The sequence below is a fragment of the Barbus barbus genome (genome assembly GCF_936440315.1).
Source record: "Barbus barbus genome assembly, chromosome: 20".
Taxonomy (NCBI): domain Eukaryota; kingdom Metazoa; phylum Chordata; class Actinopteri; order Cypriniformes; family Cyprinidae; genus Barbus; species Barbus barbus.
The window spans coordinates 4,698,730-4,723,170 of record NC_136748.1 but is presented as its reverse complement, the minus strand read 5'-3'; the positions used below and the strand labels follow the sequence as shown (position 1 = coordinate 4,723,170).

Here is a 24,441-nt window from a genome sequence, read left to right as displayed (position 1 = left end):
AACAATGGATCGCAGACAGTTCGGACGCTGAGGAAATTTTAAATGTGTATTTACACTCGTATGACGGACCACCGATAAAATGATGAGCCTGCTATGCAACCAAGAGAGCAGGACAGGCCAGGATTAGACAGAACAACGGTCAGAGAAGACAAATTGAGTTGATGTGAGGAGAACAGGGCAGGTGTTTGGTGAGAGATCAGTGTTAGCTTACAGATATATACATGTATAAATACATTGTTAAAGATTTTAATATTAAAACAAGTTACAAGTTTACAAGTTAACTCTATTTAGGTCATGACTACCTATAAGTAACACTTTTTGATGCCATTGGTATAACACAATCAATAATGACAGCATACAGACAAGTTGTCCGCTGGGCTTATGGTGCATGTCAAATTCAAATTCAAATTCAAATTTTATTTGTCACATACATATACATACATAGTACGACATGTAGTGAAATGTATTGTACGACTGTCCAACAAAATTAAGAAAAAAACCTCAAGTTTACAAAAATACAAATAGCAAATAGAAAAAGTACAGTAAACATATATATAGAAATAAACTAGCAATAAAATAAAATAACAAATAGATATGAGAATAAAAATAGATATGAAGAATAAAATAGAATATGATTCTATATAGATTCTGTAAAAGTAAAGTGTATGTCAGTGATACTTCATCATTGCATCACATGTGTTGTGTCAGCCATTAGAAGATAGTTTACAGAGGAAGGAGGACTTTATAAAGGTTTTGAATGGCCCCATTTTGTTGACAATCAATAAAAAATAAAATCACAATCAAGCAGATCTGCATTTATGGTTAATTCAATTCAGTTTTATTTATACAGCACTAAATCATAAATATTATTTCATAGCACTGTTAATACCCAACTCAAAACACAACATTTCAACTGTTAATATATATATATATATATGTAGATGTACCAAACATATACTACCAAAAGAAATACCATCTGACCCATTTAAAAACATTTAACAATCTTTCAGTCTGGGTATCACACTAATGTGTTGTTAAAGTGTGTTAAATCATGACGGCTGTGCTAGATATACACCAACGGTGATAATCCTCCGGTGTAAAGTGATCTGTTAAGTTACACACCACCGCGGTGTTTGAAGCAGATGCATTAGTGAAGTCCAGTCTCTTCAGCTGCACTAACGCACCGAGGTCCGGAAGATACCGTCCTATTTCTTGTTAGGAAACCTGTGGACTCGATGTCCTGACAGGCTGGAGTTTGTGCAACCTCACAAACACAATAATTGACCATTGTCAATTACTTTATTGACAATGATAAATTTAAATAAAAATTAACTACCGAAAACACACTGACTCGCGCGTGCTCAAAGCAGAGTGCGGCACACGACTCCCTTATGTGACATAATATGACGCGATGTTGAAAAAAAGCCGTTTTTGAGAACTGTCAAGGAAAGGTTTTTTTTCTAAATTTGTGCCCTCGCGTCTTGTAAAACATTTTCAAATCCTGCATTAACGGTTCATGTGGTATTTTCATACAAGGTTATATATTCATTTGAAAAAAAAATTTAACCTGCAATATGCACTTTAAGACTTTAAGGTTTTGTGGTCCAGGGTCATATATTATTATTAAAAACAGAAATAAATGCCATTAATATCTGTAAAATAAGTAACGTAGCCAATTTTTTTTTTTTTTTATGAAAGATTGCAGAAATGAGTACACCCTAGATTTATTTCAGCAAAGTAGTACTTAATGTGTCCTCCATAACTCTTAAGTACACTGCTCTGACCCTTTTTGGCACTGAGTGTACAAGTTCATGACAAATTGTCACATCTGTCCTGTTTAACTCCTGGAGGACGACCTCCTTAAATGCCCTGGGCCCGTATTCACAAAATTGATCTTACCACTAAGAGTTCTACTAAAGTGCAGTAAAAGTTTTTAGCTAAGAGGTTTCTCTTAAAACCTATTCACAAAGCTGCTGAGATAAATTTTTACTAAGGAATAGAGAGAAGTCTTAAGCTAAGTGTAAGGGGGCGGGGTTGACCTTGTTGCTATGGATGATGCCAGCATGCTTACTAACTATGCACACAGTGATTGGCTGATAGGAGAGGGGAGGGGTCTCTGTCAGAGATTTATTCATATAAATATTGTAGAGCTCGATATTATGTTGCCATATTTAAAAATAAAAATATAAATTTTCCACAATCAACTAATGATTTTAAAAAGCAGGCTAAGTGTCACTAATTAAACAAGTATATGTTCAGCTAATTGTCAGCCTCTTACATGTATGCTTCTCGTAAACAATTAGCAGATATGCATATAAACAGCCTTTTAATTAACAGAGTAGAATAATCATGACTGATAGCAAGACATGCAAACGTAAAAGAAAAACAAACTGAACACTAGAACAGCTGTTACTTCTTACCCAGCTGGTTAATGAAAACAAAGATAGGCTGTAATCAAAGGAAAATTTGGAGTTGGGTTAACCGCCAAAACCAAAGGCGGTTCCTTTTTAAAAGCTCATTATCGTTAAATGTTTCTAAACTTTTTACGTTCCAAGTAGGGGTGTGTGATATTATTTTTGGGGATTGTTTTGATAACGATAATTAGACTATATTTTGCAGAGTGTGTTATTTTGCTGATATCTGACTACCGTGGACAGCTGCGGTTTTTGATTCTATGTGGTCAGTTCACATCAGTGATATAAATTAAACTTTTCATATAAGTTTAAATTCATTTTTACCTTTTATGTGCAATTTTACCTTTAAAAAGGCCATTTTTTCCTAAAAGTGTGCATCTTTTGAATCAAATTGTTTAATCAGTCAATTAGAATAATAAGACATTTAGGCTGTTACCAAACAAATGAAACCAGCATAAACAAAATTTATCTTTGCAGAAGTTGCATCTTAAGTGGCATCTAGATGTATTTTTACACACTGTTTAATGCACAGAGAGACATGGAGTGCTTTAACCTCAGTTACAAATGCATAATGTTTTGATATTTTAAACATAAAACATTGAATACTGATATTTGAAATTATTCTAAAATGAAAAGATACTTTGAATGTGAAATTAAAACCGCCGGTAGGTGTCAGCAAGTCACTGTTAAGTGAGTCATTGCGACTGAACCGAATCATTTAAAGGTTGATTCATTCAGGAACGAAACACCGTAATGTTGCTCAGAGATGCAAAACGGTGCTGTAGCTGTTTTGAATAATTTTTTGTTGGTGACATGGAGCAAAAACAGGCAATATGGTGTATAAAATGTAAGTTTCTTAATATTAACTTATTGTTTATTGAACTGTTGTATAAAATCAACATCACATTTGTAATCATGCTGATTTTTGAAGAAAAAATCGTCACTCTTCATGTGATTTTAACCATATGAAATTATATATACATATACATACTGTATATATACGCATTTTCTGCCCCCGTATCTTGAATTTTGTGATCATTCTCAATGCATTTTATTGACTGAATCACGCAGTGAAAGAACACACTCTAAATGCGCACGCACCTTAGTCTAGACTATTGCAAAATACTCGATAATGTCAAATTGCACATCGTTAAAACAACAATTACGATATTATCGCAGACGATATATATTGCACACCCTTAGTTCCAAGGCAGATTGCCGGCAACAGCCATTTCAGGATAGTTTGTGGCTTGGTCTTAGTGACTTGGAAGTCCTCTTCACTACTCCTAACGTTTCACAGATTTAGGAGCTAGTTTTAGCGCTAAAACGCTTTGTAAAGTACTCATGCCCAATAGCCAAAGATAACAAGTTTTGCGTCCGGCAGAAGAGGCCTGTTAATATAGGCCTTAGAGTACCAATCAAATATGCTAGTCCAAAATCCCGACAGTGAAGGACAAAACCAAAAAGCATGAGCAGTTGTATCCTCCGTGACCTTGCACTTATCACAGAATGGTGAAACAGAAGAGAAAATTTTGTGCAGTTTGGTCTTGGTATAATGCAAATGATGAATGACCTTGAATTGTATTAGTTGATGCCTACTGTTGACTGAACAGGACCGTACTGCGGTCAAACACCTATCCCACGTTTCGTCTGGGAGTTCAGCTCCCAGTTCATCCTCTCAGGCCACTTTAAATCTCTCATTAGCGGCTGTGACACAACTTTCAAATAAGATGCGTAGAATGAGGAGGATTTAAGAAAATATCAAAAAACACATTCTCTGGGAGGAATTCAAAATTACAAATTTTGGACTTCATATAATGCCTAATTTGTAAATAACGAAAAAGGTGTGAATGGGCAGATCAAACTTCTCTCTTAGTTGGTTAAATGATGCAAACCTTCCCTCAACATAAAGGTCCTTAATAGAACATAAACCCTTGCAAACAAAATAAGTTCCCTATCAAGGGAACTTCGAACTGCGTCCTCTAGAGGTCGCTATGGGGAACTCCATCTTCGTGACCCGTGTCTGAAGCATATATACAAAAACACCAAATATTGGCCGGCGACAGCCTATGACGTCACTCCCGGTGCGACCACAGTATAAAAGGGCGCGAGAAAGCGTCATCCTCTTCTTCGTCTTCAATGACTGTTTTGTTTGAAGCGTGCATCTTACGAGGTAAGTATGCTTTACTTTTGTAATGGCGAGCACTAGCAAGGCGTTTGAGAGATGTGTGCATCCGTGTCCACGTTATCTGATGCTTGATGACTCACATGATCTTTGCGTCTTTGGTTTGCGCGCTGCATGTACTGCAAGTGTTTTTCTAAAAGCTCCGCTCTCGTCTGTCTCTCTTTTCGAGGAAAGAGGGGCAGCCGTCTGCTTCCCGCGGTTCAGGACCCTCCGCTGCTGAAGCACGGAGAAAAATGAGCTCATGGGGTTTGCAGGTGGTTCTCGCCAACGAGTTATAGAAGGGATTTTCCTTCTCGCGCTCGTCTGCCGCGAGCGAGGGCGAGCTGTTGGATGACAATGACGCGATTTTGCTGACGTCATCTGAGAAAAAGAAAAACGCTGGAATGTGATACATACGCAGCAGCAGGTCAGGCTGTTGCCTCATTACACTATGGCAGTGTTTCAGGCATATCAGGCTGATCTGTTGAAAGACCTGGATAAAAGTCAGGGTTTGTAAAAAAAAAAATTTTTTTACTTGACGAGGTTGCTGAGCTGTGCCGCACCACTGATTTAGCTCTTTGAGCCACTAAGCAGGCCGCCTCTGCTGTGGGCAGTTCTATGGCGGCCATGGTGATAACGGAGAGACATCTGTGGGTGAACCTGGCAGATATTGAGAAGAGAGAGGGGCTTTCTTCTCAGTGCTCCGGTTTGTCTTCCGTACTTTTTGGTACCTCCGTCGAGTTGGTGGTTGAAAGGTTTAGGGAGGCGAAGGCGTGTTCAGCAGCTTTTTAAACCTTCATTTAAACGAGAAGGTCCAGGTCTGAGCTCAAACAGCGCAGGGGTCCTGGCCCATCCCGATCTGAGGATCAGAAATGGGCACAGAAGGCTAGTGTCGCGACTCGCGCCCTTCTCCGCCTGCGGGTAGGGCTTCAGGGTGGCGTGGGTCAAAGAGAGGTAGCAAGACCTGAGGGAGGTGGTCCGGACGAGGCGTTGCGATGCTCTCGCCCAGGCCAGGGTAGAGTTGAACATCTCTCCTTCCCTCAGGGGGCCTGTACATCAAAAGCCCTCATCTTCCCCTCTCTAATTCCCCTGCAACCTCAGTTTTTTCTACCACCTGACCGAGGTTAGGTGAGCACCTCCTGCGCTCTTATTCAGCCCCTACACTGGACCGTTCTTCTGCGCAGGATCCATGGATGGGTGAGTACGATCCAATTTTATCAGATTCGCTGCTATGTGTGTTTTATACCATTCAAACTAACCTTTCTTCCAGTACTGCAGGTTGGTATCAGGTGTGGTGCTGAGCAACTTTATTACAATGCGTTGGCTCTGAGGAGCAGCATTTTCTAGTCTTGCCCTTTTGTTCTTCAATCGAGGCCATGATAGGTGCATAGAGGTTTAGGTTAGAACTGCTCACCCTTATTAGGGTTTTAAGTAGCAGTTTCCCTGACCCCTTGTTGCCTTCTGTTCAGCTACCTATTACCCTGATACTATTTCCAGCAGCTTGTTCGGGTTGTTAGGTATCCCTCTGTTTGTAGGTCGAGCTAGCTTTGCTCCCCTCGCCTAGAATGTGGAGGGTTATTTATGAGCATGCCACTCCCTCCTGAGTGTCTGAAACTCTTTTGCTGTAAGTAGAGTTTCCGCTCCCAGAGCTTTGTTACTTAACCTGATCCTCGTTGCTGCTGTACCCCTCCGAGCTCTATCCTGTTGGTCGAGCTGGCACTGCTCCCCTCACTTAGAGGGTTGCCTATGAGCATGCCGCTCCCTGCTGAGCGTCTGAGTTTCCTCTTATATGAGAGTCGAGTCTCTGCTCTCAGAGCTCCGTTATTCAGAAACCTCAGCACATCTGACAATACGGTTTCTAAAATCCATATTTGGTAAGTGCGCACGCTAGTCTCTGTGCACTTTTCTAAAAACCACGCTGTGGTAAGATCGCACACCAAGTGTTTTGCGGTCTTTTCTAAAATCCTGTATGGTATGGGTTACGCGGTGCGGCTTCGTGCCCATTCTTTGAGTTGGTTAGGCCCGTTTTCTCCTTGGGCCCCACTCTACTTATATATGTGTTGAGTATCCTCTCTGTCTTGGTAGAGCTAGCATTGCTCCCCTCATTTTAGAGGGTCGCCTATGAGCATGCTGCTCCCTCAGGAGCTCTCTTTGCTGGTCGAGATGGCATTGATCCCCTCTCTTAGAGGGTCACTTTTGACTATGAGCATGCTGCTCCCTCCAGAGAGCATCTGATAGAGAGTAACGTTATTTAAAGCTAGAGCATTTGGAGAATAGAATTTTCAAATCCATGATTATGGTAAGTGCGCACGCTAGTCTCTGTGCACTTTCTGAAAGCCACGCTGTGGTAAGATCGCACACCAAGTGTTTTACGGCCTTTCTAGAAATCCTGTATGGTATGGGTTACGCGCTGAGGCTTCGTCCCATTCTTTGAGTCGGTTAGGCCCCGGTTTTCACCTTGGGCCCCATTCTACTCACGTATGTGCTAGTATCCTCTCATGAACTGAGAGTTAAGTTCTCCGCTCTCTAGAGCTCTGTTTTTGGTAGAGCTAGCATTGCTCCCCTCATTTTAGAGGGTCACCTATGAGCATGCTGCTCCCTCACGAGCTCTCCTGGTTGGTCGAGCTGGTATTGCTCCCCTCGCTATAGAGGGTCACCTTGAGCATGCCGCTCCCTTCTGGGCGTATGAGTGCCCTCTCATGTTGAGAGTTAAGTTCTCCGCTCTCCAGAGCTCTGTCTTGGTAGAGCTGGCATTGCTCCCCTCGCTATAGAGGGTTACTTTTGAGCATGCTGCTCCCTCACGAGCTCTCTTTGTTGGTCGAGCCGGCACTGCTCCCCTCGCTATAGAGGGTTATCTATGAGCATGCTGCTCCCTCCAGAGCATTTGAAAAGAACGATGTTTATAAATCCATGTTATGGTAAGTGCGCACGCTAGTCTTTGTGCACTTTCTGAATGCCACACTGTGGTAAAATCGCACACCGAGAGTTTTGTGATCTTTTCTAATTAAAATTGGGTTATGCGCTGAGGCTTCGTCCCATTCTTTGAGTCGGTTAGGCCCCGGTCTCCTTGGGCCCCATTCTACCTATGTATCCCCAGTGATACTATTTGAACGGGGGCTACTACTAAGGATCTGTTGATACAGTTCCTTCAGCGAGCTCTTGAGCAAGCAGTAGCCCCTGGGTGACAGGCCAGGCTTAGTTACTATCCTAAGCGCTTGGTCGTATCCCCTTAAAGGAATCCTTCTTTCTGATTCCAAGCCTTGAGTTTTTCCCTAGGTCCAGGAGGTCCAGCCTCTATCAGGTAAGTTCCGGGGTATGAAACTCAGGCCTTTGGCCGAAGGGGATAATGTCACTGACAGCCGTCAATTCATCCCAGGGACAACTCCTTTTATCTTTTGATAAGAGTTGATGCTTAGTGCTCGCCTTTGGAATGGCATGCACTTCCCTCAGCATGGCGGCGTGGGTATATCGTTCCCCATAGCGAACTCTAGAGGACGCAGTTCGAAGTTCCCTTGATAGGGAACGTCTCAGGTTACGTATGTAACCATGGTTCCCTGAGAGGGAACGAGACACTGCGTCCTCTAGACTTTAGGCCATGCTTCGGATGCATCTTCAGACGAAGAAGTGGATGACGCTTTCTCCCGGCGCCCTTTTATACTGTGGTCGCACCGGGAGTGACGTTATAGGCTGTCGCCGGCCAATATTTGGTGTTTTTGTATATATGCTTCAGACACAGGTCACATAGATGGAGTTCCCCATAGCGACCTCTAGAGGACGCAGTGTCTCGTTCCCTCTCAGGGAACCATGGTTACATACATAACCTGAGATGTTCTGTCAGACCATGGGGGTGAAAAAGAATGATTGTAGCAAATTGGTGTACACAGAGGTCTCTGGCAGGGACAGGTCTTTTCATACTAGAATTTTTCAATACAATACTTCGCCCAAACTGCCCACAGACCTGGGCTTTTGTGAATGAATTTTAGATATTCGATGTGTCTAATATTTCCAAATATAAGACAAAATTATAGAATCCAGTTCCTTAAAAAAGGCAAAAGAAAAATTTGAAGATTTTGACAAATATATAATAATACAATAATGCGCTTTTCTCATACCTAAAGTGCTAATCTTGGAAGAGAGACCATTTTTATTGAGTTTATATGTCCAATCATAAATAAAGGCAAGATTCTCCAATTCTCTGTTACATTTGAGTTTTGAAAGAAACTCAACTTGTATAATAATTTTGAGTCTTTAGGAATTGTCAGCCCGAGATATACAAAGTGGTCCGTAACAATTTTAAATGGAATATTTTCCAAAAAGCCAGGTCTGTAAGTATCAGAGAGTGGCATAAAGTTGATTGGAGACCCAGATAATCTCCCAAAAGAAGTAATTAACTCTAAAAGAACAGGAACAGAACTTCCAGAGTTCTTCAAATACAATATTGCATCGTCTGCATATAGACTAATAATGGCTTCACTCCCCCCGACTTCAAGACCCATGATATCTTTATGACGTCTTATATATGGCAAGGGGCTCTATTGCAAAAGTAAAAATGGCAGGCGAAAGGGGACAGGCCTGTTGTACCGAGCGGTGTAAAGGGAGCTTAGTCGACCCATTTGTGTTCATTAAAATTAAACACACTGGCCTAGCATATATTAACCTAACCCATGATATAAATGTCTCACCAAATCCAAACTTCTGTAATGATCCAAACATGTAAGGCCCACTCAACCTGATCAAAAGCTTTCTGTGCATCCAAGGACAGAATCGCTGCTTCGTTAGCTTTCGTGTGATTAGCGTATATTGTATATATAGTGAGGTACATTAAAAAAAGAGAATCTGCCAGGGATAAATCCGGTCTGGTCAGGGTGAATGATGGAGGATAGATGTTTGTTAAGCTGAACAGCCAAAGTTTTAGTGACATCTTTCCTATCAAAATTCTGAAGCGCAATTGACCTATAACTAGCCGGGTCAGTTTCATCTTTATTTTTCTTTAAGATGAGCGTCATTAAGTTTGGGTGTTTCAAGAGAGTCCAAAAAATCCATTAGATCAGAATGAGTGGCTTCATTGCTGGAAGTGTATAGTTCGCTATCGTTAAACTCTAAAAATTATTTTAAATTGGTGGTAATATAGTCTACAAATTTGCTGTCAGCAAGCAGATATGGATTGAAACGCCAGGAATGAGACTGCTTCGGGAGAGAGAGATCGAGGCGTGTCCATCATTTTCTCCTAAACTCAGCAAGTTATGAGCTACTTTTAGCCTTAAGATGTTTTGTGAATACAGGCCCTGGTCTTTAATGGTGAGTGTTGCTCAGCTCGTCTCTACAGAATCCCAATCCCAATCAATACTCGCCAGGATGACCATTTTGACGTCAACAAAAAAAAACAACAAGCTTTGCTTAACTCAATTTGGTACTCGCAGCGCTTAAGTGGCCAAAGTGGCCATCCGCTCATCACTAATATGCAGTCATTTATAGATGATATCTAACGATGCACTTTAGTTGATCTTTATTTTGATGAACCAGTATTGATTCTTAAATCCCAAACTATAAATGTAACTTTGACAGATCTAAAACATGTCTCTGGAGAGCCACTGCTCTATAGAGTTTAGCTCCAAGCCTTATTATACATATCTGAACCAGCTATGCAGGGTTTTCAGAATCATTAAATACTTGTGTATTGCTTGTTGGAGCTAAACTCTGCAGGACGTTGGGCCTCCAGGAGCAGGATTGGACACCCCTATAACAAAGTATGTTGAAAGAAGCAGTACAAATTGCATGTGTAATTTCTCATGTTATCACTCAATCAATAAAAACATTAATAAAACAGCTTGGAAATATGTCACGTGATATTATATTTACCTCTGGAGATGCAGTCATTGTCCATATCTGTTTGGTTAGCTTGAAAAAAATAACTCTAAAGAGGAGCTAAATTTATGCACTACATTAGATATTTTCACTATACTTTTAACTTGCTAGCAATGTCTCTATTATTTAATGTATTTTTGAATGCATCGCAAGTGAAAGCAAGTAAGGTAGGTTGCAGTTCTGGAAAATAGTGGCGCTTAAGGAGTTCTTTAATTCTTTGCCTTAATTCTTAATTTTAGAGATAGGTTTGTTCTTCTCAACCTGTTTATGTGACCCTGCTGATCCAGTGAGCGTGTAACTAAATGATGCTTGTGCCTTAATTTAGAAATTTCTCTAGTTTTGCACCCTACAATTACTTATGACCTTAATAGTAGGGATGTCCTAAGCCGATCTCCTAAGGATCAGGATCGGGGCCGATCAAACATTATTTTAACTAATTGGGATCGGCTGATGCCCGATCCTTATTTTACTTAAGTTGTCATACACATACATTTGAGCTTCCATGTTCAATGTATTTGATGTTCACTTTTGTAACGATTACTCATTCATTAGTTTTTTATCTACCGTCAGACTGAGATGTCGTAGCCATAACGCGCTGCTATGGGTTGCGTTTTGGTTCAGACTTGACTGACAGACTGGCATTCTGACACCGCAAGCTTCATGCTTTCTACCCATATCTCCACTTTTTTATCTTTATGTTGCAATTATTTGCTTAATTTATATATAAAATACAAGAAGTTTACATCAGTAGTCCCATATTCTACCAATGTCTGTATGAGTGTGTATCTTATAGGTATGTCTACACTCACATTATTTTTACTCTCTGCACAACTCTGTACACATTGGATTTGTTTTAATAACTTTAATGTACTTGAATTGTGCATCAAACACTAGGAATATACACGTATCGGATCGGGACTCAGTATCGGCAGATACACAATATTCAGTGACTGATCAGATTTGGAAAAAAGGTCAAAGTACGCACATCCAAAACGTCTTGGCCAGGTGCAAGATCAAAGGGTACATCAAATGATACAAAAAAGATCTGCAGTTATTCTCCTTTTATTTAGCAAAAGTTAAAAGTAACGTTTCAGTCAAAGACCTTCGTCAGGCAAACACACATAAGTACAAAAGCTTTTGTACGTCTTTGACCGAAACGTTGCCACTTTGACTGAAACGTTGCCACAAACGTTGTCGGATTGGGGGCACAAAAAACCTGATCGGGACATCCCTACTTAATAGTAATCAGGATCACTGTGGTTTGGAATTTGGTATATTTGGTAAAATGTGCTTGGAAAAAATGTATGATCAGAATATTGAATTGCTTAATTATGCACACACTGTGTAATGAGTGAAGAAACATCACCTTATACTAAAGAAGTTTTATAATGTGTCCACTGGCGTGAAAGAAACCCACTGAAGATCTTTGTTTTGTTTAGTGCTGGCTCTTTTAGTGTCCGGATGACTGTGCAAACTCACTGACTGTACTTTCACCAATGTTCTCATTTTAATTATCAAGACATAGACACACTGTGAATAAGAGATTTATTGTGCTGTGTAGACAGCTTGATTGATTTTAACAGGAGTTCTCTTGAGTTTGCATGAAAATAATTTTATATTGTACATCTTACAGGGAGCTGACACTGTTTTGGAGTAAACTTCTTATACGGCTCGAATCAAAACAGGCCTTTTTGGAGCAATGCAGACTGTTAGCACGCCTCTCTGGGAGTGTGTACCATATTCTGCTCCTCATCAAAGTCATTCAGGCTGAGGTTAGAAAAGTTTTTGTTTTTAAGTCAATGTGATTTGGAAATCAAGGCAATGGCATTCAGGTGACAGTGACATTTTTGTTTCCTCAGGTTGAAAAAGGTGGACTTTCAGTGTGCATCGAAATGTGCATTGAAGCACTCAAAATGGGAGTCAATGATAACGAGGGCTGCGATATATCCATCTGCAAAACAATTTCTTGTTTGCTGCCTTTAGACTTGGAAGTAAAACAGGCTTGTCAACTCACCGAGTTCTTGATAAAGCCATCTTTGGATTCTTATTATGCTGTTGAGACTCTCTTTAATGAGCCCGATCAAAAGCTTGAGCAGGATGATCCACCAATTCTAAATTCACTACGCTGTGACCTGTTGTTGGCCTTAAAGACTAAGTGGCCTTTCGATCCAGAGTTCTGGGACTGGAAAACCCTAAAACGTCAATGCCTTGCTTTGATGGGTCAGGATGCAGCAGCTATATTGTCTACTGACAAATTTACTGACAGTGAAGACAATGAAGTCCATGACCTTGATGAGAAATATTTTAGACATCTGCATTTTACCCATAGTCCTACTTATGAACTCAGTGAGGTTGAAGAAGAAAGAAAGAAGAAAAAGGAAATGAAGAAGATGAAAGAGAGGGGATTTGTTTCTGCTCGATTCCGCAATTGGCAAGCTTATATGCAGTATTGTGTTTTGTGTGATAAAGAGTTCCTTGGACACAGGATTGTGAAGCATGCATTGAAGCATGTCCAAGATGGGATTTTCCGTTGTCCAATATGTGCTGAGACTTTTGAAACTAGAGCAATTCTAGAGCCTCATGTGGCATCACATGTGAAACAGTCATGTAAGGAGCGCCTTGCTGCAATGGGTGTGAGCAAGAAACGTCCCAGTTCTGACACCCAGTTAACACCAGCTAGCAGTACTTCGAGCAGAGCAGAGGAGCACTACAGCCGAGAAGAGCACTACAGCAAAACTGCTGCAAAAGTTAGCCAAGGGACAATTTGCAATAATTTGTGTGCTTCAAACGGTAGTCCCATCACAAATGTGAAAAGTAAAATTAAGTCGTCATCCCCAAAACAAGGCAACCCTATTCGTGATGTTAGCAACACTAAACTTTGTTCCTGCCCTGTTACAAGCTGTCAGAAAGTTTTTAAGTACTTCAGGAATTTGGTTGCACATGTTAAGGCCCACAAAAATGAGCAGGAAGCAACACATTTCCTTGAAACACAGAGCCAGAAGGCTTTGTGCCAATATTGTCACCGCCAGTTTGTTAATGTGGCCCATCTTAATGATCACTTACAGATGCATTGTGGTGAGAAGCCATATTTTTGCATTCAGCTTGGATGTAACTGCAGCTTTTCCTCTCATGCTGAGCTTCTGATTCACAGAAAAGAACATGCTGAATTTAAGGCACAGTGCGCATATCCAAACTGTGAGAGAATATTCAACGAGACATACTTGCTATATGATCATGAAGCGCAGCACTACATGTTGTTCTCCTGCAAAAGTCATAACTGTGACGAGGTGTTCTACACCCTGTCTGAGCTAAATTTGCATCAGAAAGGACACAAAAAGGGGAAGGGCTTACCTTCTCAACTGGAATTACCAGCTTCGACTTGTCCTGCCTTAGAGTTGCCTCTAAGCCAAATTAAAGAGGTTTCTCAAGAGTCTACCCCAGTAGAAATGAAATGCACAGTTGAAAACATAATAGACACTAATGATTCCACAGAACAACCCACGCACCTTGTATCAGAAACAGCTCAGTTTACAGAAAGCAAAAATGATTCCCAAACTAATGATGCTCAGCCTGATGGATCTAAGACATCTCATTGTCTTGAGAGAACAAAGCAATTGCATCCTGAATCATGCTATGTAAAACTGCACCCTATTCCCATCAAGTGCAATGATCCAATGTATTTAAATGCTCTAAAGGATACTGACAATGAAACTCAAACACTCTTGAAAGACAAGAAATTGTTTTCTTTCCCACAGAGTCAGCTTGAACCTTCAAGATTGAAGTCATCTCCCTCTGTGACAAAAGCCAACAGAGAAAAAGGTCTGACTCATGTGTGTCCATTTGAAACCTGCACACGGAAATACAGCACCTCAAAAAGTTTATCGAGACATGTCAAAAATGTTCATTCGGAGGCCTTTGAGGAGTGGAAGCTGTCAAAGAAGTACAAACGGATTGCAGAAATTGCTGCAAAAAAATCTTCTTCTGAGCACGCCACTGCTAGCTCTCAGATACCAAAATGGACAAGCCGTTCCAAACAAACTGAACATACTGCATTTCTGGACTCAGTGATTCAAAGTCCCTCTTCTGCTTTTTCCAATCACGATAGTATGCAGTCTGCAAGTACCAAGTTTTGCTCTCAGCTTGAAAACACTCAAAGTGCAACATCACCAAACCAGACAGGTCTGATGCAGTTACCAGTAACTCAGACATGGGAAACACCTTCAATGGAAAATTTGGATTCAGGTTTTTCTGTACATGATCCTTACCGCTCTACGATTTTATCTGAAAACCAACACACAAACCCGTCATACCATTCTGAAACAGTCTTAAATTACTCATCTCCCTCATCTTACGATGACATTATCCCCCTTTCTGTGAATGCCCACACACCCTCCAGTGTGATGAACGAAGCCTCAAAATACGTGTCAAGCTCTCTTAGAGTACTACATGCACTTAACAGCGATCAGACTTGTGACTTGTCACAGGTTGAGTCAAGTGTTAATCCTGGATTCAGTCAAATTGGACAAAACCATCTCAATGATATTTCCATCAGCACTGGTTTGTTGCAAACAGGATCTTTGTCTGGACACAATGTCAGCCTATATTTTTCAACTTTGCCTTCCGAGGAAAGTCCTATTTCAGTGCAGCCATTGGCAAATTCAAACAAAGAAATCAGCACTGATAATTCCGATGCATTATTCTCATCAGATATCAAATGTATGTCGAATCTTTTAAACCCTCAATTTAAGGAATCGGGAGAAGATTTATTTGGTGCTGCCCCCCTGACTGATGAGAAAAGTCCAGAAGATTTTTGTAATCATGAATTGTCACAGGAAGGAACTGAAGGAATTGCTTCAGATGACCAGAACATTTCAGGTTTGGGAGAAACTGGGAAATCCAAAAAAATTAAATCATCTAAGAGAACAAAATGGCCTGCCATAATACAGGATGGGAAAGTAATTTGCTGCAGATGCTATAGAGAGTTTTCAAGCACAAAGTCACTAGGAGGTCATTTATCAAAACGTTCTCAGTGCAAACCTGTAGACGAAATTGATCTTACTGCTGATTTACCAGTATCATTTCTTGATTTTCTGAATGATCCTGACATTTCAACGGTGCAAATGCCTCTCCCTGCGAATGACATACATGAGCACAATGATAAATCCTGCATCTATGCACCATCAGAATCAAATATCTTTAATGGGAACACTTTAACAAGCGTGCATAGCACAGACAGCCTCCAGAACACTAATATGTCCTCTCAAGACCCCTCTGAAATGACTACAAATTACAGTTTCTTTCATCCACCTGGAACAAACACAGGCACAGAAATCAAAACTGAAGTTGAATTCACCCCTGCAAATACTGGGGAAGATGGCAAAATCATAGAAATTGAAAGGGCACTCCAGCGTCTTGATTTAGTTGATATACTTAGTCAAGACAAATGTGTATCTGTGAGCACTAACCTGCATGATCTAAGCTCTGAAGCTGTCACCAGAAATGATCAGTGTCACACAATTAAAGATCCTGTACAAAACGAGCAGAAATGTATTTTAAAGCCCTTTAGATGTAAAGAAGGCTGTGTTTATGGAGCAATGACAAAAGAAGCTCTATTTAAACACCTTAGCCGTGTGCATGATTACAGTGAGGAAAGGATAAATGAAATGAAGAAAAACCCTGACAAATTAGCACCTTACAACTGTCATCTATGTTCTAAGACATTTACCAGAACCACAGGCCTTAAAATTCACTACAAAAATGTCCACCATTTTTCAAAAGAGGACATGTCTGGCTTGAAAATCGGTCTTGGTTATAGAAAGATGAGAAAACCAAAAGAAAATACCAGTCTCACCATCGACCAGGGAAAAGATTCCCTGTCAGAACGGTCTCAATCCCAAATCAGTACAAATTTGACAGTTACATCTGTTGTTTCCAATGTTAAAGGAAAAGCCAGCATCACTGCCAAAAGAAAAAATAAATGCCCCGCTAAAAACTCCCCTGCAGTTGCCAGCACTGACACCTCCAGGACTGTGGAAGCGTCACAGAAAAATGTAGTAAATCTCGATGGGCTTTCAGCTACAAATATAAAACTAGAAAGCCCCTGTCTGAATGAAGAGAATCGTGTTATTGAATTAAATGAGCCAGGTATATACAGTGTATCTGCAGTGCAAGAGCTGAGTGGTGGAAGTCCGTATCTCTTTGACACACTTAATGCTCCAGACAAAAAAACTGAATATGCAACTCCACAATCTAACGGAGAAATTGAGACCAATTCAAATGTGATGGTTGATCTCAAAGAGAAAGCTAAAATGCCAGTAGACAATATCGATTTTGGTGATTCAAGTGATGCACAAATTATGTACCGTCCATACCGGTGCGTGCATGAAGGATGTGTGGCTGCCTTTTCAATCCAACAAAATCTTATTCTCCATTATAGGGCTATGCATCAATCAGAATGCGATGACAAAAACAGTGCTAAAGAAACTTATGGAGTTGCCCATGTGCAGGAATACAGATGCCAAGTCAAACAATGCTCAAAAGTAGTGTCAAAAGTTACCAGTTTGTTGAAACACTATCTTTTACTCCACAGATGCACATTGGAAAAGGCAAGTGCATTGTTATCCGGCGTTGAGGTAGGAACGTTTCAGTGTGACCAGTCAAAATGTTCTGCTCACTTCACGTGTCATTTGAAGTACATTGATCATATCAAAAATGATCACAAAGCAATAAAGGTTTCGGCAGATGGGGACTTTGAGAGCGTGGACCTCACATTCAGATGCCAGTTCGAAGGTTGTGACAGGGTATATACAACCAAGTCAAACCTTCTTCGACACCTTATGAAGAAACATGATGCTACTTTTGAAACTATGAAAAAGAAACAAGAAAATGGGATTGGGAATGATGTTCAGGCAAAAAAGTTAAGTGCGAGTTCTAACAATGGAAAAGAGAATATTGCAAATAACAACATTAAAATTAAGAAGAAGAATTCAAAAAAGAAAGAGGACAAGGCCCAGAATCAATGGATGATGGTAGAAAAGCCTGCTCTTAAATCCACTGATGAAGCATCTGCCTTGTGCAACGAAAGACTTCCTTTGCAGTACCCTTGCATGATTGAGAGTTGTGATTCAGTAATGAGTGCTGAGCACAGTATAATAAAACATTACACCACTCACGGTCTCACAGAACGGTACATCGAGGATCGGAGAAGCCAGTTCATATTTTGCAAGAAAAGCAATGAGACGCCCAGAGCAGATGATACCTCCAAAAATATTGAGGTTGCGGAAACAGTCTTTGATGGAGATCAAACAGAGCATTCAGAGGTCAGTTCTCAAGATGTAGGCCCAGAGCCTGCAACGGAGGTTGTAGTTAATGAAGGTTTCGCTTCCACAACCATGCCAGTAATCAAACGGAAAAGGGGTCGTCCGCGGAAATCAGAATGTAGAAACAAAATCAGTGTCGAGAGAAAACAAAGTCTTCGGAACTGCTCTGCTGAGCATGTTAAATGTTTGCTGAAAGTCTCAGGATCCATATTGAACTCGTCAAACTCTCAAGGGAACCATGTAGATAATGAAGTTGCACTAAAACTTTATAAGCCTTCAGAGTTTGAGACATCCGTCCTGAAGTTCAGTGAAGACTCTCTATCCAATCCATCGAAACGACAGCGAACACTTCAACCAATCATCCCAGAGAGAGATCAAGTCCAATGCATTGTTAATTTCAGAAATCCACTAAAGATTGAGACTGTGAAGAATGTTAAAATTGTCATGTATGAAAACCTATCCACTTCTTCTGAACTTCTGCTAAGGCAACTTCAAGATATGCAGCCTATGGTTATCCTGACAAAGGGGCTGCTCAGTTGATGGTTAGATGGTTATATATATTAATCAAGGCCTTGTTCTCAGGACCACATACTGTGTCACATGCTGCTGACAGGTACATCCAGTTACACTCTTGCATTTATAGTAGTTTCAACACCATGTTTGTCAATGGATTTTGATTAGTGCTTTAAAAGAAGAAGAAAAGAAAAACTTTTGTACAATATTTAACATTTTGATGTACCATTATTATGGTTGTGTTATTAAAATACCATTTTGTATTTCTGAAATTCTCTGATAAAAATTAGATGAAAACATTTTTAAAAATGTACAATTTTATGTAGGATGAAAAAGTTAAATATCCCTGTGGGATTGTATTCTTTTTTTTTTTTTTCTTTTTTGCTGTTGTTGTTGTTTTTGAAAGTATTTATTTTTAACTTAACATTAGCGTGTCAATGTACTTGTCTTCCACCTAACATTCAATTTAAGTAAACTGAATGCTCAGTGTAAATTGTGGCATCCACATGACTACTTGGTGTCAGATTGTGGTGTTTGCAGTTCTGAGGTTCTTTTCACCAGAATTCAAGAATGAGGTGAAATGTTTCAGTGTGAACATTCAATATAGCACAGAAATGAAGGACAAAGTACAGACTAAGGAGGTGGAAAAAATAAAGATATTAAAAGAATTGCACAGTTTTTTGTGTATAATTTTACAATAAAAATATATGCACTCTAAGGATGGACTTGAAGTAACAAACGACAGAAATCAATCTTAGTGGCAAAATCAATGAAGAAATGTGAATGCAGCTGCTCTGATATCACAAACACTGCTATGGCACATCAGGATTACTCTAGTCTAGCTTGAGTACACCTAAACAAGGTCAGTCCCTTCTCGGCGTTTGTTGGCAAAGTGGTGGGTTGAGGATCAGGCGCTCCATTTTGAAAAGAAGACAGCCTGAGAAGAAAATATTTTATATTCATATGTTATGAAGTGACCATTGTTACATCAGCATAAACTAACCCAATGCTTTCCAAATAGAAAAAAAAATAATTTAGACAAATCCTCCAGGTCCTGCACATTTGGTTTTCCAGCATCTTTGGCATATATCAACCTTTTCCAACAGATACTGTATGTATTTGAGTTCCATTATTTTACATTGAGGAACATTTAAGTTCTCATAAACAACTGTTACCAAAGGTGCAACAAACTTTTACTGATGCTCAAAAAGGCAATGTGATGCATTTAAGAGCTTAGGGGTGTGAAGATTTTGAACAGGATGATCTGGGTAAATTATACTAGTATCTTCTGTAGCTTTTAAAAGGGAAGTACTACATGAAAAATAAGCTCTTTGAAGGGTGCTACACGTGGTATTCAGAAACCCTTGTTATTAGCAGCACCAATGCCCATTAAGTGAACTGCAGCTAGCAATTTATTGCTCGTGCACACGTAACACACAAGACTAAATGTGATTCAAGGCCCAATACTCAAGGCGAAAATCTTTTTTCCCTCTTCACTTAGAAGTTAAAAGAAGTTGGAAATAGCTTTGCAGCAATGTACTGTTAACAAACACCCAAATGCCATCCACGCTGTTCAGAGCACTTGTTCCATGTTTCGCTGAATGGGAGGGAGACTCTTGGAAGTACTCATAACCCTCACACCCTTTTGATTTTCCCAGATGTCCTGAGTTGTTCACATAAAAACTGCCTTCAGGCATTCATAGACAGCCTAGGAAGTCAGGGAATGACTTGTGTTTTAGGTTTTATTTCAAGCTGTTCATGCATTGGGAATAAAAAAGGAGTTAATATGTGAAATTCTTGCATATACAGTGGGGGGAAAAATTATTTGACTGGAACTTCAAATGGGACTGGCTTCTATGGTCAGATGAAACTAAAGAATGAGCTTTTTAGCAGCAAACACTCAAGATGTGTTTGGTGAACACAGGGATAAAAAGTACCCCATGTGTACAATAAAATGTACTGCTGTATTTGTGATGTTGTGAGCCTATATTTCTGCTGGAGATCCTGGACATCTTGTTTAGACACATGGCATGATGGATTCTATCAAATACCAACAGATAAAAAATCAATAAGTGACTGACTGTTAGAAAGTTTATAATGGGCCATGTTTGGATCTTCCAACCGTACAATAATCCAAACACAAACCTCAAAAACAACACAAAAATGGGTCACTGAGCACAAAACCAAGCTTCTGCTATGGCCATTTCAGTCCTCTGACCTGAACCCTATAGAAAATGAGTGGGGTGAACTGAAGAGAAGAAGCACCAACATGGAGCTGGGAATCTAAAGGGTCTGGAGTGATTTTCGATGAAGGAATGGTCTCTGATCTCTTGTCAGGTGTTCTCTAACCTCATCAGGCATTATAGGAGAAAATTTAGAGCTATTAAACTGACAAATGGAGGTTTCAAAAAGTATTGAATAAAAGGGTGCCGTTAATTGTGGCCAATGTGTATTTGAGAAAAACATTTATTTCATAATGATATTTCCTCCTATTTTAAATTCTTATTCTCCAATGAAAGGGTAGATGTTTGTGATTTTTTTAAATAAAAGATCAAAAGGATTAACAATGCAGATTCATTTTCACAACCTTCTTTGATCATATTAACCAAGGGTGCCAATATTTTTGGCCATGACACCTATATACAGTTGGGCAAAAAAGTATTTAGTCAGCCACCAATTGTGCAAGTTCTCCCATTTAAAAAGATGAGAGAGGCCTGTCATTTTCATCATAGCTACACTTCAACTATGAGAGACAGAATGGGGGGAAAGAATCCAGGAAATCACATTGTCTGATTTTTAAAGAATTTATTTGCAAATTATGGTGGAAAATAAGTATTTGGTCAATAACAAAAGTTCATCTCAATACTTTGTTATATACCCTTTGTTGGCAATGACAGAGGTCAAACGTTTTCTGCAAGTCTTCACAAGGTTTTCACACACTGTTGCTGGTATTTTGGCCCATTCCTCCATGCAGATCTCCTCTAGCAGTGATGTTTTGGGGCTGTCGCTGGGCAACACGGACTTTCAACTCCCTCCAAAGATTTTCTATGGGGTTGAGATCTGGAGACTGGCTAGGCCACTCCAGGACCTTGAAATGCTTCTTACGAAACCACTCCTTCGTTGCCCGGGCGGTGTGTTTGGGATCATTGTCATGCTGAAAGACCCAGCCACGTTTCATCTTCAATGCCCTTGCTGATGGAAGGAGGTTTTCACTCAAAATCACACGATACATGGCCCCACTCATTCTTTCCTTTACACGGATCAGTCATCCTGGTCCCTTTGCAGAAAAACAGTCCCAAAGCATGATGTTTCCACCCCCATGCTTCACAGTAGGTATGGTGTTCTTTGGATGCAACTCAGCATTCTTTCTCCTCCAAACACGACGAGTTGAGTTTTAACCAAAAAGCTCTATTTTGGTTTCATCTGACCATATGACATTCTCCCAATCCTCTTCTGGATCATCCAAATGCTCTCTAGCAAACTTCAGACGGGCCCGGACATGTACTGGCTTAAACAGGGGGACACATCTGGCACTGCAGGATTTGAGTCCCTGGCGGCGTAGTGTGTTACTGATGGTAGCCTTTGTTACTTTGGTCCCAGCTCTCTGCAGGTCATGGAGCCCCAGATCGAGGGAGATTATCAGTGGTCTTGTATGTCTTCCATTTTCTAATTATTGCTCCCACAGTTGATTTCTTCACACCAAGCTGCTTGCCTATTGCAGATTCAGTCTTCCCAGCCTGGTGCAGGTCTACAATTTTGTTTCTGGTGTCCTTCAACAGCTCTTTGGTCTTGGCCATAGTGGAGTTTGGAGTGGGACTGTTTGAGGTTGTGGACAGGTGTCTTTTATACTGATAACGAGTTCAAACAGGTGCCATTAATACAGGTAACGAGTGGAGGACAGAGGAGCCTCTTAAAGAAGAAGTTACAGGTCTGTGAGAGCCAGAAATCTTGCTTGTTTGTAGGTGACCAAATACTTATTTTACAGAGGAATTTACCAATTAATTCATTAAAAATCCTACAATGTGATTTCCTGGATTCATTCCCCCCATTATGTCTCTCATAGTTGAAGTGTACCTATGGTGAAAATTACAGGCCTCTCTCATATTTTTAAGTGGGAGAACTTGCACAATTGGTGGCTGACTAAATACTTTTTTGCCCAACTGTATATATATATATATATACTCACAGTGCCGTGAAAAGGTTTTTGCCCCATTCCTGTTTTTTTTTGCATATTTGTCACACTTAAAAGATTCAACAATGAATAAATAAGTGTGACAAATATGCAAAAACAAAGAAAACAGGAAGGGGGTAAAAACTTTTTTACACCACTATAGTCATGGCCAAAAATATCGGCACCCTTGGTAAATATGATCAAAGAAAGCTGTGAAAATTAATCTGCATTGTTAATCCTTTTGATCTTTTATTTAAAAAAATCACAAAAAAATAACCTTTCATTGGATAATAAGAATTTAAAATGGGGGGAAATATCATTATGAAATAAAAGTTTTTTGATAAATTTATTTGTAGATGTTAGCCAGATAGCTAGCTAGTTAGTCTAATTACTAATTTTCACAGATCGACCAGGCTCTGTGTGTGTGTGTGTGTGTGTGTACCTCTTGTGTTTCTTCCAAGTATTGTCGTCATCCGTGTCCTGGATCCAGATCCTTCTCCCGAGTCTCTGTCCAGCCAGAACTGAGGTGTGTGGCACCATCGATATCCATGAGCTCCTGTCAAGACACCAAGACCAGTCATTTAAGTATCCAGTCATCTCAAAGTATCTGCTATCGGAACTCACCTAGTCAGTCATCCATCACCGCTCATCAGCTTTAATAAATCTTACCTTTTTACCATCTCTCTTGTGTTGAGTCCCCTTCCGTAACAGAAGACCGGACCTAACCGAACAGCAAGATGAGCGGTCCCGATCCGTTTCAGGAGCTCGTGGGTCACCTCCGACGAGTTCTTGTTCCGACACCACCGCCAGCACCTCGGATCACCCCTGTCACCGGAACCACAGTTTCTTCACCCCCAATGATCTCCAGTCCCATGGCCTGACCAGCGCCCTTCTCTGGCGTGGCAGAGGAGTGCAACGGGTTTCTTCTGCAGTGTTCACTAAACATCGACATGCAACCGCATCTGTATCCCACCGAGATGTCGAAAATTGCCTTCATGGTGTCTCTCCTTACCGGTAAGGCGCTCCAGTGGGCTGAAACCATTTTCTCGCAGACTGGTCCCGTGACTCAATCCTATAGCAGTTTCACCACCCATTTCCGCGAGGTGTTTGGATGAGTAGATGGAGATCCCTCGATCTGCGATCAGCTGTATCATCTCCGCCAGGGTTCCAGTACCATCTTCGAATATGCTCTCCAGTTCCGAACCCTGGCGGTGGCCAGCGGATGGAATGAAAGAGCTCTACTGACCACTTACCGGCAAGGATTAGAACCCAGACTGCGGTTGCAACTGGCCAGCCTAGATGGCATCGGTGGTTTGGAGAGCTTCATCCAGCAGTCTATTCGTTGTGCCACTCGCATGCAATCCTGCCTTGCGGAACAACCTTCCTTAGCCCGTTGCTCTCCACCACCCAGCACCCAGTCTCCCTCCAGAACCCAGCCAGGAGCCCATGCAAACTGACCGAACCCACCTAACGGATTTCGAGCGGCAGAGGCGACTCAGGGAGGGACTTTGCTTATACTGTGGTCAGAGCTGGCATATCCGGTCCACATGCCCAGTCTGTCCGCCTCAACTCTTGGTGAGTGCCCTCCAACCTATCAATCAAAATATGAAGCCACTCACAGTCGAAGTCTTGCTTACTGCTTCTAATGTCTCCGTTCCAGTACAAGCCCTCCTTGATACCGGTTCCGCCGGTAACTTCATCTCCGGCAACCTCTGCCGCCAGCTCAACCTCCCAAAAGTTACCAACCCGACCATCTACCAAATCCACTCGATAACTGGCAAGCCCATCGGAAGGACCACCGTCCGGTACAGCGCTGGGCCCGTCCACATTAGATTCGGTCAGTTGCACGAGGAGAACATCACCCTATTGGTTCTGGAGGGAGCTCACACCGACATCGTCCTCGGGCGCCCTTGGTTCGTACAGTATGAACCCCAGGTCTACTGGCGCACCGGGGAGGTCCTGAAGTGAGGCATACACTGTTTCCCAGGTTGCTTT

The 24,441-nt window shown here is 40.9% G+C and overlaps 1 protein-coding gene across 1 annotated transcript in view; it reads left to right on the top strand.

Moving 5' to 3' along the window:
• Positions 1 to 18,914, top strand: part of znf292a (zinc finger protein 292a) — a 36,769-nt gene extending 17,855 nt beyond the window's left edge. Inside the window, exons 7-8 of the mRNA XM_079443641.1 lie at positions 12,077 to 12,215; positions 12,303 to 18,914. Coding sequence (XP_079299767.1) covers positions 12,077 to 12,215; positions 12,303 to 18,302 — 6,139 coding nt within the window. The 3' untranslated portion in view covers positions 18,303 to 18,914. The remainder of the gene's footprint in view (positions 1 to 12,076; positions 12,216 to 12,302) is intronic.
• Positions 18,915 to 24,441: the final 5,527 nt, after the last annotated feature.